The sequence below is a fragment of the Triturus cristatus genome, chromosome 2_2, assembly GCF_964204655.1.
Source record: "Triturus cristatus chromosome 2_2, aTriCri1.1, whole genome shotgun sequence".
NCBI classification, from domain to species: Eukaryota; Metazoa; Chordata; class Amphibia; order Caudata; family Salamandridae; genus Triturus; species Triturus cristatus.
Window position 1 is genome coordinate 698,493,542 of NC_140582.1, and position 13,124 is coordinate 698,506,665.

Genomic DNA, 13,124 nt, shown 5'->3' on the forward strand with positions numbered 1-13,124 from the left:
GGGGAGAGAGAGAGTGAGAGAAAAAAATATATACATATATAACGGTTTTTAAGAGTAAGGGATATGTTCTGTGCAAGCCAAGAAGCAATAAACCGATCAATGTCGTGTAACGGTTCTGGTCAGAAAAGTGGTCAGTTACAAATGTTGTGTGTACTAGTGTGAGAATTATGAGCTGGTTCCCAGTACTGTTGCATTCATCGTAGAATCTTTGGAGATTACAGACCAAAAAAGCTTTTTATTGAAGCTTCATGACGTCATTCCCATCGTATTTTTAAGTTACCGGAGCGGTCTCTTGACAAGAAGATGCGTGCTGTGAGATTCCTTTCCCTTAACCCAGGCCGGGGATACTTAGATGGATTTGAAACGTCTCCCGTTTCCGGTCACATGGCCATTGGGTGGGAATCAGACACGCATCACGTGATGTGCACAGTGCTGAGCATCCATTCCCTCCTCACGATGAAACGGTTTTTCTTTCTACTCATCTAAAAACGAACGCTTTAATCGCGCTATGTTTGTGCAAATACGAGTCCATCATGTGCGTTTGTAATTTGGTGTGCGCCCTGAATTATCTGTTGAAAGTGAAAGAAATGAGTAGTAATCTGCCAGAGGGTGCACACAGGGTGACTAGAATATGTATAATAGTGATGCCTGTCTGACACCTTTCAAACACACTGTGCTTTGAAAAACACGACAATACAGTAGATGAGCCCTGTTAACCCACTGATCTAGCTTACAGTATCCCGAAGCAAGCGCGTCATTTGATGTGGATTGTTTTTGTTCTAATGTATTAAACACCTTGGGCCGCTGCTTGCCTGCTAACAATGAGCAGCACGCCCAGGAAAGGACCTCTTCTCAGCGCCTTGAGGCGCTGCTTGAAGGAGACTGGGCGCGAGTTCAATGCAGATCAAAGTGACAAAGTCGCTCGCTCGTCACATCAGAATTCCATGAGTCTGCCTCTTTAAATGATTTCCCTTGTTCACCGGGTCTGTCCCCAAGAGACTGCGGGGGCGGTTCACAAGCGAGAGGTTTTCACACAATCTGATCCAGATCACAAAGGAAGGATCAGTGTGTTTTTGTGTGGGGCGTTTCAAGAGTGTGCAAATTTCGTCATGGAAATAGATCACTCGGTAGCCACAAGTGACCCCACTGATTCCGATTTTCAATGACTTCAAGTTCTCCACACAGTACACCCTACCCCACCCATCCACACCCCAGATTTTATTCTCCAAGCACAAAAACGAACGAGACCCGAAAACAAGACTCCAACAAGGCCGCTGTGAAGGTGCCGAGCAGCTGTGAAGGGGTGTGGGCAGCTTTAGGGCTCTTTTCTGAACAAGAGTCTTACCGCTCCTCATGGGACGAGATGAAAACCATAGCAGAATATTCTTACCTCTACGTTTCGTCCCAAAACCTCTACCTTTCATTCCTGTCATGTCAACCACTACTCCCCCTTTCCTTCCTCGCCTCTCTGCCTCTCACCCCCACATCTGCCTTTTCTCGTTCTCTCACTCACCACAACCCTTTTCCTTTCTCTCCCCCCTCTCTATCCTCACACTCACAACTCCTTCTGTCTCCTCACTGCCTCACTCACCACTCCGCCTTTCCTTTCTGTCCTCTTTCTGACACTCACACTCCACTTCTCTCCATTCCTCTTTCCCACCAAGTTTCCTCCTTCCATCCTCTTTCCCTTCTATGCTTGTCACCAACTCCTTCCCCTACCTTCGGTTATTCTACCACTTCCCTCCTTATTTCTCTCCCTCTCACTCCTCTGCTCGACCACCTCCCCCTTCCCCTCTTCTCTCACTCACCACTCCCTCTACCCAGCTTCACCTTTCCTTTCTCGACCCTCTCTCCTTTCACCCAACACTCCCTCTACCTTTCTCTCTGTCCACCCAGCTCCATTCCTTTCTCTGCACACTCTCTCCTTTCTCCCACATCCCTCTACCTTTCTAAGTCTCTGTCCACCCCGCTCCCCTTTTCTGGATCTACATTCTCTCTCCTCTCACCCACCACTCTCTACTAGAGTGATGCCATCTATATTCTATGTGCGAGAAAGAAGCACCCATTCAAGGGAACGCGCGGGCATCTTGAAAGTAAAATAGGCTTGTTTAAGTGGAAAAACATGATGTGCATGTGGCTGGAATTAAAGGTGTGTGCTTTTTTTAAAGCTACCTACACCATTATCATATGAAATCTCTTTATTTATTTCATAACTACACTTTTACAATTGCTTTATCAACTCTCTTGCTTCCTTAAATTTGCTTAAATGCACCATTTGTCTGCTCTTTTTTTCCCCGAATCTCCACGAACCCCACCATATGGTGGCTGGACTTGCTCGCTACACTCCCTCGCCTCCGGGCACTCATACAAAACTTTTACGCCCTACCACTTTCAAATGTCACCAGCCGCCACTGTTGAAACTCCATTTCGGCTGCGACCCAGAGAAGTAGATTTAGTGTGGCGTTAAATTATGTGGAAGAGGACACGAGGACAAGGGAAAGAGTGAGGCAGAGAGGGTTTCCTCAAAGTGACATGTGTCTAATTGAATAAACGACGTGGAGAGCCGAAGTGACAACGTGGATGAGCTGGAGGAATGGGTGCCGGGCGGTGACAGGTGTTCGCGCCTGCACCCTGAAACACTGTAATAAATATTCTAATGTTCGTCTTCCCATCCCGTGATAATAGAGGAGAATGAGCCAGCGAGGGAGCAATTTTTCAAAGTAATGACAGAATAAATCAGCCGCAATTGTGCAGGGCGCTGACTTGGAGGAGCCCTCTGATGAAAATTATAGAACTCGGCCAGCTCAGCAAAATGATGATGCATGATTGTTGTAAAAGATATCGGGCGGGGGAGGGGCGGCGTGCCAGGCAGTGGCGACCCATGTACACTCTTTCAGCCTCCGAATGCAATGCAGAGCGAAGCAGTGGCGACACTGCTCGCAGGTGTGTATTTTAATGCTCCAGTGAATTTTTGAAAACATATCTTTGTACCTCCAAATCGCAACTTCTTTTAAGTACTCTAAAGCATTTTGTTTACCATTGGAGGCGGGTCTTGTATTCAGGCTGCTCTACTCTCCTTAAGTTGTACTGGTTCTTTTCAAACAGAAGGACATTTAGCTCCATGATGCGTGGGTGCTGGAGCTCAGGGCACCCCGATGATGAATTATGCAGGGTTATAAATCAAAAAGTGATGTGTGGTTTGGCTGGATTTTAACACATTGAGATTTATTATGACTAAAGCCAGTAACCATGATAGGAGCCCATCCCTGGAAAAGACCTTTATGTGCATAAAGACATGGCAGTTCTTAGAGTTCGAGTAACTTTCAGATGTAACACCTTTTTTTAGAGTATTTTATTTGTTTTGGTCTCACGTGCTGACTGTTTTAGCTGTCTGTTATTAAAAGACCTATTGTGGACTATACGAATCCTTAAGCGGGCTTTGGGTTAACCCAGTGCTTATCATTGGTTGCCTTTCTTGTCAATCGCATTTAATTGCTTCTTAATCAATGGCTTTTTTTCGTTTTCTTGTTGTGTTTGTCTCTTCCCTATGTCATCACTTATTTACCATTCTTTTGATTAGAAGCTTGTATGTTTCCTCTGCACACTCGATAACCTATTTTTTTCTTCTTCTGCTTCTAGCACTTCATGAGTTTTTTTTGTTCTCTCCGCTGCATGCTGCATCACCCTTCACACCCCCTCCCTCCATTGACTACCTGTCCCTCCATGTCTGATACTGGAGATCATCAGCTGTTTTTATTTGCACTTCCCACACCCTGACTCCTTGGTTGCTACTCTGCCTTGCCTGTCCTGTCTTTTTTTCTTCTTCTTCTTTTGCAACAGTGCATTTATCAACCCATAACACTAAATAAAAAAAATACTAAAAAGCGGCATTGCATCATGACGCGTTGTCATGTACATGTCATCACCCTGTCACCACCATACCATGATGACTCGTGTGTATGTGTGTCTGTGTGATGGTTAACATGTCCGCACTTGTGATGATGCAATGAATACATTTACATCATCACACCACTTTTTTTTTCTTCTTCTTTTTGACAGTACTTAACAGTATTGACAAAAAAGTCAGGACCTATTGGCTTTGCCAGTTCTTTTTTTGCAACAGGCCTGGGTTTTGTTGATTGAAACTCATTTTGAAGGTTTAGGCTTTGAAAACTTAGCGTGCCTGAAATGTGTCTGGTGATTGTGACGCTTTTATTGGTTAAATTAGCAGGAATTATTCTTTGCCCGTCCAGTGCAATGCCTCTCTGCTGAGATAGTCCGTAACAATTGTGAAGATGGTTTATGTGGACATTTTGCTTTGGGAATCCGAGTAAGATGGTCAATTTTTTTTCCAAAAAAGCTAGGAAAAAAGAGCAATGACATCACTATTCGACTGGTTACTTAGCAGATGAAATACTCTTAAACCATTTGTTAACCCAATACTCTGCATCAAATTGTGTTTGCGACGTGTGCCACAGACAGTCCAAATCCACCGAACACAAGTTACTGGAATGATGCGCTTTAAAATGGACACTGCACGCGCCCATGTTTGTTGAGCAAGACATCGAGTCACACAGAGCAGTGATTCTCTAAATCACATCCAGTTTACACAACAGTTCTGGCTCAATTTAGTAAAAAAAAAAAGTGTTATTCACACTTTAACCCGTCTTAATGCAGTACATATTAGGTGCACAAGAGGAAAGCAAGCAACCCTCCTCTGAGGGCAAAATGGGGTTATTAAGAAGCGTTTACCCAACATTGGTGCTAGGGCAATGCTTGGGGTCCTGATGGCGGATCATGGCCTGACTGACATTTGGCAACTTCCCCACCCAATGGACAAAGCATTGACACTCCTATTGGATGCACATGGCACATAATCGTGGCTATATTCTTACCTTATTTCACACTCCACGATTTCTATGATATACTTGAGGGCCCCATCACAGACCACTACCTTGTTCATCTGTGTGGATTGGCGATTGAACATAGCTGCCTGGAAACCATGGCATCTCACTGGCTCCCACTGCAATGCCCCAGTCGAGAAATTGCTTCTGAAATCGCACCTCTACACATACCTAGCTAACATTAAATGTTCTGTGACCTCATCGTAGGTCCTGAGAGATGGCCATGGCCAATTTATGAAGCCACATCGCGTGCGACTCTGCAATAGCCAACACGAAGAGCCAAACAGGCTACACTAGAAGCTTCTATCAAACTTTAACACATGCAGCCAGACTAACCCCAGACCAGGGCTAGTCTGGAACGAGCAAAAATGGACCTTGATCACTTATATACTTCCAAAGCTGAGTACATGTTATATCGGCTGAAAGCACACCACTATGAACAAGGTGACAAGTTGGGATGCCTATTAGTGGCTCAGCTGCGAGAGCAAGAATCCATGGTGGCTGTTCCAGGCACCAAAGATAGCAAGGGAAACACCCTCAGGGAACCATATGACACTGTGAGAACATTTGCCACATTTTATAAAACTCCTTACACCATTGAATAAGACTATGATGCAATTAAGGAAGATTTATTCTTGGGTGCAATAAGGTTGCTATGCCTCAATGCGGATGGGAGAAACCTCTTGGAAGGCGAAATAATAAAGGAAGAAATTGACAGCCAATTTTGAATCTTGCCTATAATAAAGCCCCAGGTGAAGACCACTTCTCATGGGGAGACCGCTTCTCCGGGTAGTTTTATAGGTGAGCTAAGGAGGATCTGATTGAGGTCCTTTTGGACACCGTTAAAGAGTAAGACCAAGCTTTTGGCTTAGCCTCCTTCTCCAGTAAGTGCTTAATCGCAGTCTTGCCGAAGCCAGAGAAGGACCACCTGCTCTGTGATAGCTACCACGCCATATCGCTACTCATTGTTGATATAAAAATATTAGCAAGCATCCTAGCAACTCATCACAAGCAGGTCTTTCCCACATCGATCCATCACTCACAGGTCGTTTTTGCTCCGAGGCTCTACAGGGATGCTCCTGAGGATTCCGTGGCTCGATCTGTGGAAGTGAAAAAAGCATTTATTAGCAAAAAATGGCCGTCCATGTTTTGAACCCTTCGGAGACAGAGCTTGGGAGAGGACACTAACTCCATAATTGGAGGGAAAATATGATGCCCTTACGACACAAGTCATTTGTGAGGGTTAACTTTCGGATCCCTTTTGATAGGCGGGAGCGAAAGGGTTGCACCTCTGTCCCTGTTGCAGTTGAAGCCTCTGGTGGCTGCCATAAGCAAGTTCCTCATATTCATGGAATTGATACACCAGCAGGCCCTGCCAAGATATTGCTGTACGCTGATGATATCCTCCTTACTCTTGCCACCTTACCCGCCTGTATCCCTGTGCTCATGTCAATCATAAATGAATTCTCAGCCATCTCTGAATGTGAATTGGGATAAGAGCGAAGCAATGCCCATGTTCTTTGCAACTTTATAGGCATCCGCTACTGACCGGGTGACAGAAAAGGTAGCCAAGTATTTTTTATGGGACATTCGCCTAGTCTAGTTCAAAGAGGCCTCCGGAGTAATATATGATGGAGGAAGAAATAGTGGAAGCCATCAGAACCAGCCTCCTGGAGAGGATAACTTTCCAAATAATTTTACAAAATCTGAGCCTCTTCCGTTGCCTTGTCTAGGGCCTTTAGAGATGTAGAAGATTTTGGGGGACTTCACACGGAACATAACTGGGCAGTCCTCACACTGATAAACCAGGAAATGACCATTTCTACTGCGCTACCTACAGACCAACATCGCTTATAAATTCTGATATGAATTTACTGATAAAGATACTGGACTTCAGACTCCAAAACATCATCCTCTCACGTTTACCTAGAAATCAGGTGGGCTTTGTGTCTGGCAGGTCTCCAAGGATCTCATACTGTGTCTGGATGCTATCAATTTCAAAGAGCAAGCCTTAGCAAGGGGGGGGACATTGTGGACCATACAATAATTAATGAAAGGGGCTTTCTGTTGCAGTCGCTGATGACTCGCGGTTTATGCAGCATGTGTGTGCTACGTATGTATGGCGTAAACCCAGAGCGTAAAGGCAGCCTGAGAACCTAGGCTCGCAGAAGATGTGTAACGCTCACCTGACAGAAGCAGCCTTTGAATTGCCTGATACCAGAGCGAAGAGGCTGGGGACTCATTATATTTGAGCTCCTGTATAAGTGTGCTTGCTAATGCAGTAAGTGTTTTGGCATTAATAGGTCAAACATTGCAATTAATTCAGGGCTCCAAATTGGTTCTGCTGACAAGCTAGTATCCGTTCCTTTTCTCCTTATTATCGTTACTGCTAGTCTCTACGTTTCAAATTAAAAATTATGGTTGATTGTTTTGCTTTCCGTACATCCTGTATCTTAAGAGCTAAAGTTTTCTGTGTTTTAAGTCAGTCAGTTCCATTGTTATAAATACTGAGGACTTGCTCATTTGATGTGTGCAACTTTAAGAAAAAATATTTATTTAAAATAAATGTTTACCATTACAGTTCCAGCACCATTTAAATGTTAGCATGAAACTTTATAGGAATGCTTTAAAATAGTCATGGTATTGATGGAACTAGTAATAACATTGTTCTCCCCCTAGGAATCCTCTATAAAGGGAATGGGGAAAACCAGTTCATTTCCCAGCAGCCTACGGTGATCAGCAGCATTATGGGTAATGGGCGAAGGCGCAGCGTTTCGTGCCCAAGCTGCAACGGCCAAGCTGATGGAAACAAGCTGCTGGCTCCAGTTGCCCTGGCGTGTGGAATAGATGGAAGCCTGTATGTCGGAGATTTCAACTTTGTCCGCAGGATATTACCCTCTGGAAATGTGACCAGTGTCCTTGAGCTGAGGTATGCCTCAACACAGTTGTGTTGTGTAACTGGTCTTTGCTATGGAATGGAAAGACACTGTTTCTTGAATGGTGCTTTCAAACCCCTTCCTATTGCACTGTGTGAAGGTGTCATCCTGGGCTATCCAAGTGGCAATATGCTAATATGCCACAGTTTTTGGATTGCACGGGACATTTTAGAGTTCCAGTTTTGAGTTTCTCACAGGTATTTAACACTATCACACTAACGTGGTAGTCTTAAGAAACTGGAGTAGCGATACATGTATTCCGCATCCCATTTGCAAATGCCATCACTGATGTTACTTCATAATTAATGTGGGTACACCCACAACGAGTGGATTGGATATCCGTTAAAGCCGCCTTTATTGTGCTAATTTTGAAAAACACAGTAAAGTGAACCATTTTTCAGTTTTTCATCCCTGTTAATAGTTGCACTGTTTTGCGCATAAACCAAAGGCATTTTTTCTGACATTAGTGATAATTTTCAGATAGGTATATTATAAATAATAAACAACAGTCTTTAATTGGAAACAAAGTCTTTATTAAAAATAAGATAAGAATATGTATTTTATTTGTGTTTCTTTAAGCTACATAGTTTGTTACTTTGCTGTTTGAAATGCTTTTTAAATCTGTGGATTTCACAAAACGTTTCTCTTCAGTGTTTATAAGAAGGGCATATTTCACATTGACATTGGCAGCAATATGCTCAAATTAAAAGAGGATTTTTTTTGAAGTATAGTTGTTCATGACGGTGCTTCAGACACGTGCATGTATTACCGAGCACAGAGAGATGGTGTACCAGCTCAAGTGTATAGTGCCCGCCTCTGGCTCGCGGACAGCCGCGTAATGTTACACAACATGCCGCCACCTCCGCAGAGACCGGTTCCCTAATGGCGGCGACAGTCTGGGCCGGTTCTAGTCTCAGACGTCCTCTGAAGTACTTTACTGAGCTTAGTTATTATCAAATAATACTACAAACATATGAAGTATGTGCATTTATGAACACTGTTTTCCAGTGTGCTCTTTCACAGTAGGCTGCACCTTTGCAGCAGTGTCTGAAGCTGGGGTTGTAGGTGGGAATTCTCGAGAGCGCAGTCTCTCCTTTATCAGAGCAGTAGGTGTTCTCTTGCTGCTTTTAGAAGACTGGCTATGCTTCCAGACCAGTAGTTAGGGCATTGCCTAGACCTGCTCTGTGTAACTGGGGCATTGCCTAGACCTGCTCTGTGTAACTGGGGCATTGCCTAGACCAGCTTTGTGTAACTGGGGCATTGCCTAGACCGGCTATGTGTAACTGGGGCATTGCCTAGACCGGCTATGTGTAACTGGGGCATTGCCTAGACCGGCTATGTGTAACTGGGGCATTGCCTAGAACGGCTATGTGTAACTGGGGCATTGCCTAGACCTGCTATGTGTAACTAGGGCATAGACCTGCTATGTGTAACCGGGGCATTGCCTAGACCTGCTATGTGTAACTGGGGCATTGCCATGTGTAACTGGGGCATTGCCTAGACCTGCTATGTATAATTGGGGCATTGCCTAGACCTGCTATGTGTAACTAGGACGTTGCCTAGACCTGCCATGTGTAACTAGGATATTGTCTAGACCTCCAATGTGTAACCGGGGCATTGCCTAGACCTGCTATGTGTAACTAGAGCATTACCTAGACCTGCTATGTGTAACTGGGGCATTGCCTAGACCTGCTATGTGTAACTAGGGCATTGCCTAGACCTGCTATGTGTAACTAGGACAGTGCCTAGACCTGCTATGTGTAACTGGGGCATTGCCTAGACCTGCAATGTGTAACTAGGGCATTGCCTAGACCTGCTATGTGTATCTGGGGCATTGCCTAGACCTGCTATGTGGTAATAATGCAAATTACCGTAAGCATGCCATTGCAGGTAATAAAATGTGTCCCTCTCTAGACTGCCCCAAGAAGAGGAACTGCACCATGGTCTTTGACTTGCAATCATGGCATGATTGTACCCCAATACTGCCTAATTATACATGTCCCCCATTTTACAGACTCACTATAGGGCTTATACTATTGAGTTTGACTCCTTGTCAGTATGTGTACTCTTTCTGTCATCTGTGATTTAATTCCATTCTCTTGTACGTCCCACAGCTGCAAGACGTTCCTACCCGACACGTCTATATGTGGTGCTTTTCTCCCATTCAGCCAAGTTTTCTACATACCGCATTACTTTAGCCTTCATCTTAATTATTTTACTTTGATCTGCTCATTTAACATTACTCTAGTGGCATCCTTGTACCTCACTCTCCATCTCGCCATATAGATACACTGTGGAGACCAACAGATCACTGAGATAGAGTAACAGGGACCCACGAATATTAGGAAGCCTACACCGGTGGCAGTTGGGCTTTAACATAACATACATATGACAAGTGACCCCCCACTAAACTAGTCATGCACAGAGACAAGGATACTTCTGTGAGACTAGAGGGCATTCACGCTTCCAGAGGGCTGGGCAGGAAAAGGGAGACATACTAGGTCCCATTCTGTGTTATCTGTATCTTCTTGGCGACTCTTATTCTCATAAGACCAGGGTCCAGGCATGGCCACTGTAGATAGATCTCGTTCTGTGCTACCATAAATGACCCCAAGAGGGCAGAAGATTGCAACGAAAGGCTTACAATGGTTACGTGGTCCTGTTACTTGGGGTAAGCAAGCACCAAATGGCAAAATAACATTCCCTATATCTGAAGAATCTGTCAGTGTTGTGTTATTTACTCCCGACTAATTCTTCTTTTTCCTGTTTCTGCTTATGTCCATGTTTACTAAAGCTATCTTGCATTACTAACTCTATCTTTCTTACCCCTTTCTTTGCTTGCATCCTTCAAGAAATAAAGAGTTTAGGCATAGGTAAGCATTTTACACTGAGCAGTTGCTTTTGTTTACTGGCTGTTGCGCTGATTGCACCCACTGTGTCGGGGTTATGTGACAATGTAAACATTGGCATGTTTCCTCAAGTGATGAGCATATGAACTAGAAAATTGTGGTTCTCTTGTGACGCGACCGAGACAGGGGTGCAGACTATCATGTGGGCCAAACTGAGCCCATATCCATTCCTCTGGTACAGGTGCTGTACCTGGGTGAGAACACTCTTGGTCCTTGCTGATCTGATTATTGTTTCAAGTTGATGCTGCTACTGTTGTGCTGAAAGGAATAATATGTTCATCAAACAATACTTAATTACATTTTATTACATATAGCAGTACAGAGATGACCTAGGAGGCAAACTGTTAGTATTGATGCATTTAATAATAATTTCACAATACCACTGGATGTTCCCATTTCTTTCCCCTTTTTAACCAAATGTGATTTTGATAATAAAAAAGTTTTTTTTTATTGCCAGAGTGGTCATATAATATAACAATAGGCAAAAAATAAGGAGAAAAACAAATTTAATGCGGACCAGGAAGTGAAGAGAATGATTGGAAGATAGGTTAGTATTAAGTAACCACATCAATGGAACAATCATAGTGTCTTAAATTCTAGAGGTGATGAGAAGCACCATAGGCCATAATCTGGCTCAACCCACGGTTTCGGATTATCCATTTGGCTTAATTCAGCGAGTTACAGTATTAATTGGCATTTTAGGCTGTTGGAGACAGAGGGGCAAGATCTTAATTGACGTGTCCAAACTCCCACAAGGCTCAAACAATCCAACACATTATGAGTTTGTTTCTATAATGTATCTCTGTCTCACCATTAATGGCGTAACAAAGGTTGCAAGGCCGTACTCTATAAAATTGCATGTGGTAGACAAGGCTAACTTGAAAAGTCCAAAGACAGTTAGAAAGACAAAAGTATAATAAAACAAAATCAAAATGAAGGAAAGCAGATATTCGAACTGAACTTATTAATAAAAAAAAAGCCATAGGAAATTGCTGGTAAATGTAATTCAGTGTTATCCTATAGAAATGTAAAAATAATTAGGAAAATCGCACCATGGACCCATTGCAACTCGCACTGATACAATTATTGTCAACATAGCACTGTTGTTTTACTATTCACATTTACTCATTATTTTCAAAAACACAGGGCTCTAATACCTACGGTTACTGATGATGAAACAAACACTGAATGGCATGAACCATAGGGTGGTTGGGATGTTGAATAGCCATTTTAAACTATTGGTTTCGAACACAACCTACAGGACTCTTTTATCAAAAGGAAATAGCTCTGCATCATAACCTAAAGCTGAGCTACTGTAGGGTGCCATCAATCCACCTCCAAACGCCTGATTGATCTTAGAGCAACTCTGAAATTTTGGGCAATGAAGGATGTTGAGAATTCATAGAAATGACCACACTAGCTAAAAGTATGAGTGAGCATTAACCCCATTTACTTATAATTTCATGTGTGCTGTAAAGTAGAATTATTCTCTTACCCAAAAAGTTTTTTTTTGTGACTATTGGAAAAAAGCATCTACGTCTTACCCACCATGGCTGTTAAATGGTTTGAAAAACAATGTTAAAAAATATTCAATTTGTAATGTAGACCGTTGGAAAAAATCACTAGTTCATGTGCGTATAATAAACATGCGCTATGGACACCCTTCCTCTTTGGAGAGAAAGAGTGGATGTGGAACAGAAAAACTGGAAAGGCCTCCTAATGAAAGACTTAACATATGGGCCAACACACAGTCCGGCTTCAGACGATTGAGTATGAGTTTGCCTTGTAAACTAACCTGAAAATCAACTTCCACTCAGATTCTGATTGCAGGTTAGTCTGCATAGATAGTAAGCCTGTGGGGTTTCCCATTGCTCAAATTTATACCAGAGCCTCTCCCTGTCAAAGAAATCTAAAATTGGTATTAATAAATTAGGCTGCTTAGAAACTAGAGTGATGATGATTGGATTGGTATGTTTGGATAGGTGGTGAGTTAGTCTGTTGAACCCCACATATTTAAATAGTTTTGACATGGTGGGTGGTGCTATGCATCAGTTAGAATGGATAAATGTGCTATCAAAGGGTTTCATGATTTGAGTTGACCAAAAAATATAAAAACATAGCAGAATTGGATGAATAGAAATAATTGATTGAGTTAGGGTAAGTGGTTTAAAGACTTTGATAATTTGTACATCGACCAGTTAAGATTGGACCTGCCAGGGATTTTTAGAATAAAGAATGTGAGCATGCTTATTTGGCTGAAGGGTGGTGAGAGGCTAAAGTTAAGAAAATGACCAGATGGTCTAAATTTTGACCAAACAAAAGTTTACATTTTATTATTAATCAGGAAGAATATGGCAAACAGTCAAGTGTTTAAA

At 42.9% G+C, this 13,124-nt stretch overlaps 1 protein-coding gene across 6 annotated transcripts in view; it reads left to right on the forward strand.

Moving 5' to 3' along the window:
- TENM3 (teneurin transmembrane protein 3) overlaps nucleotides 1–13,124 on the forward strand; it is a 1,236,182-nt gene that overhangs the window by 1,150,874 nt on the left and 72,184 nt on the right. For 4 of the 6 annotated variants that reach the window (XM_085641875.1, XM_085641877.1, XM_085641878.1 and 1 more), the window contains 2 exons: nucleotides 7,584–7,833; nucleotides 10,693–10,713. In XM_085641875.1, coding sequence (XP_085498001.1) covers nucleotides 7,584–7,833; nucleotides 10,693–10,713 — 271 coding nt within the window. The remainder of the gene's footprint in view (nucleotides 1–7,583; nucleotides 7,834–10,692; nucleotides 10,714–13,124) is intronic. The other 2 variants (XM_085641876.1, XM_085641879.1) reach the window with 1 other exon arrangement.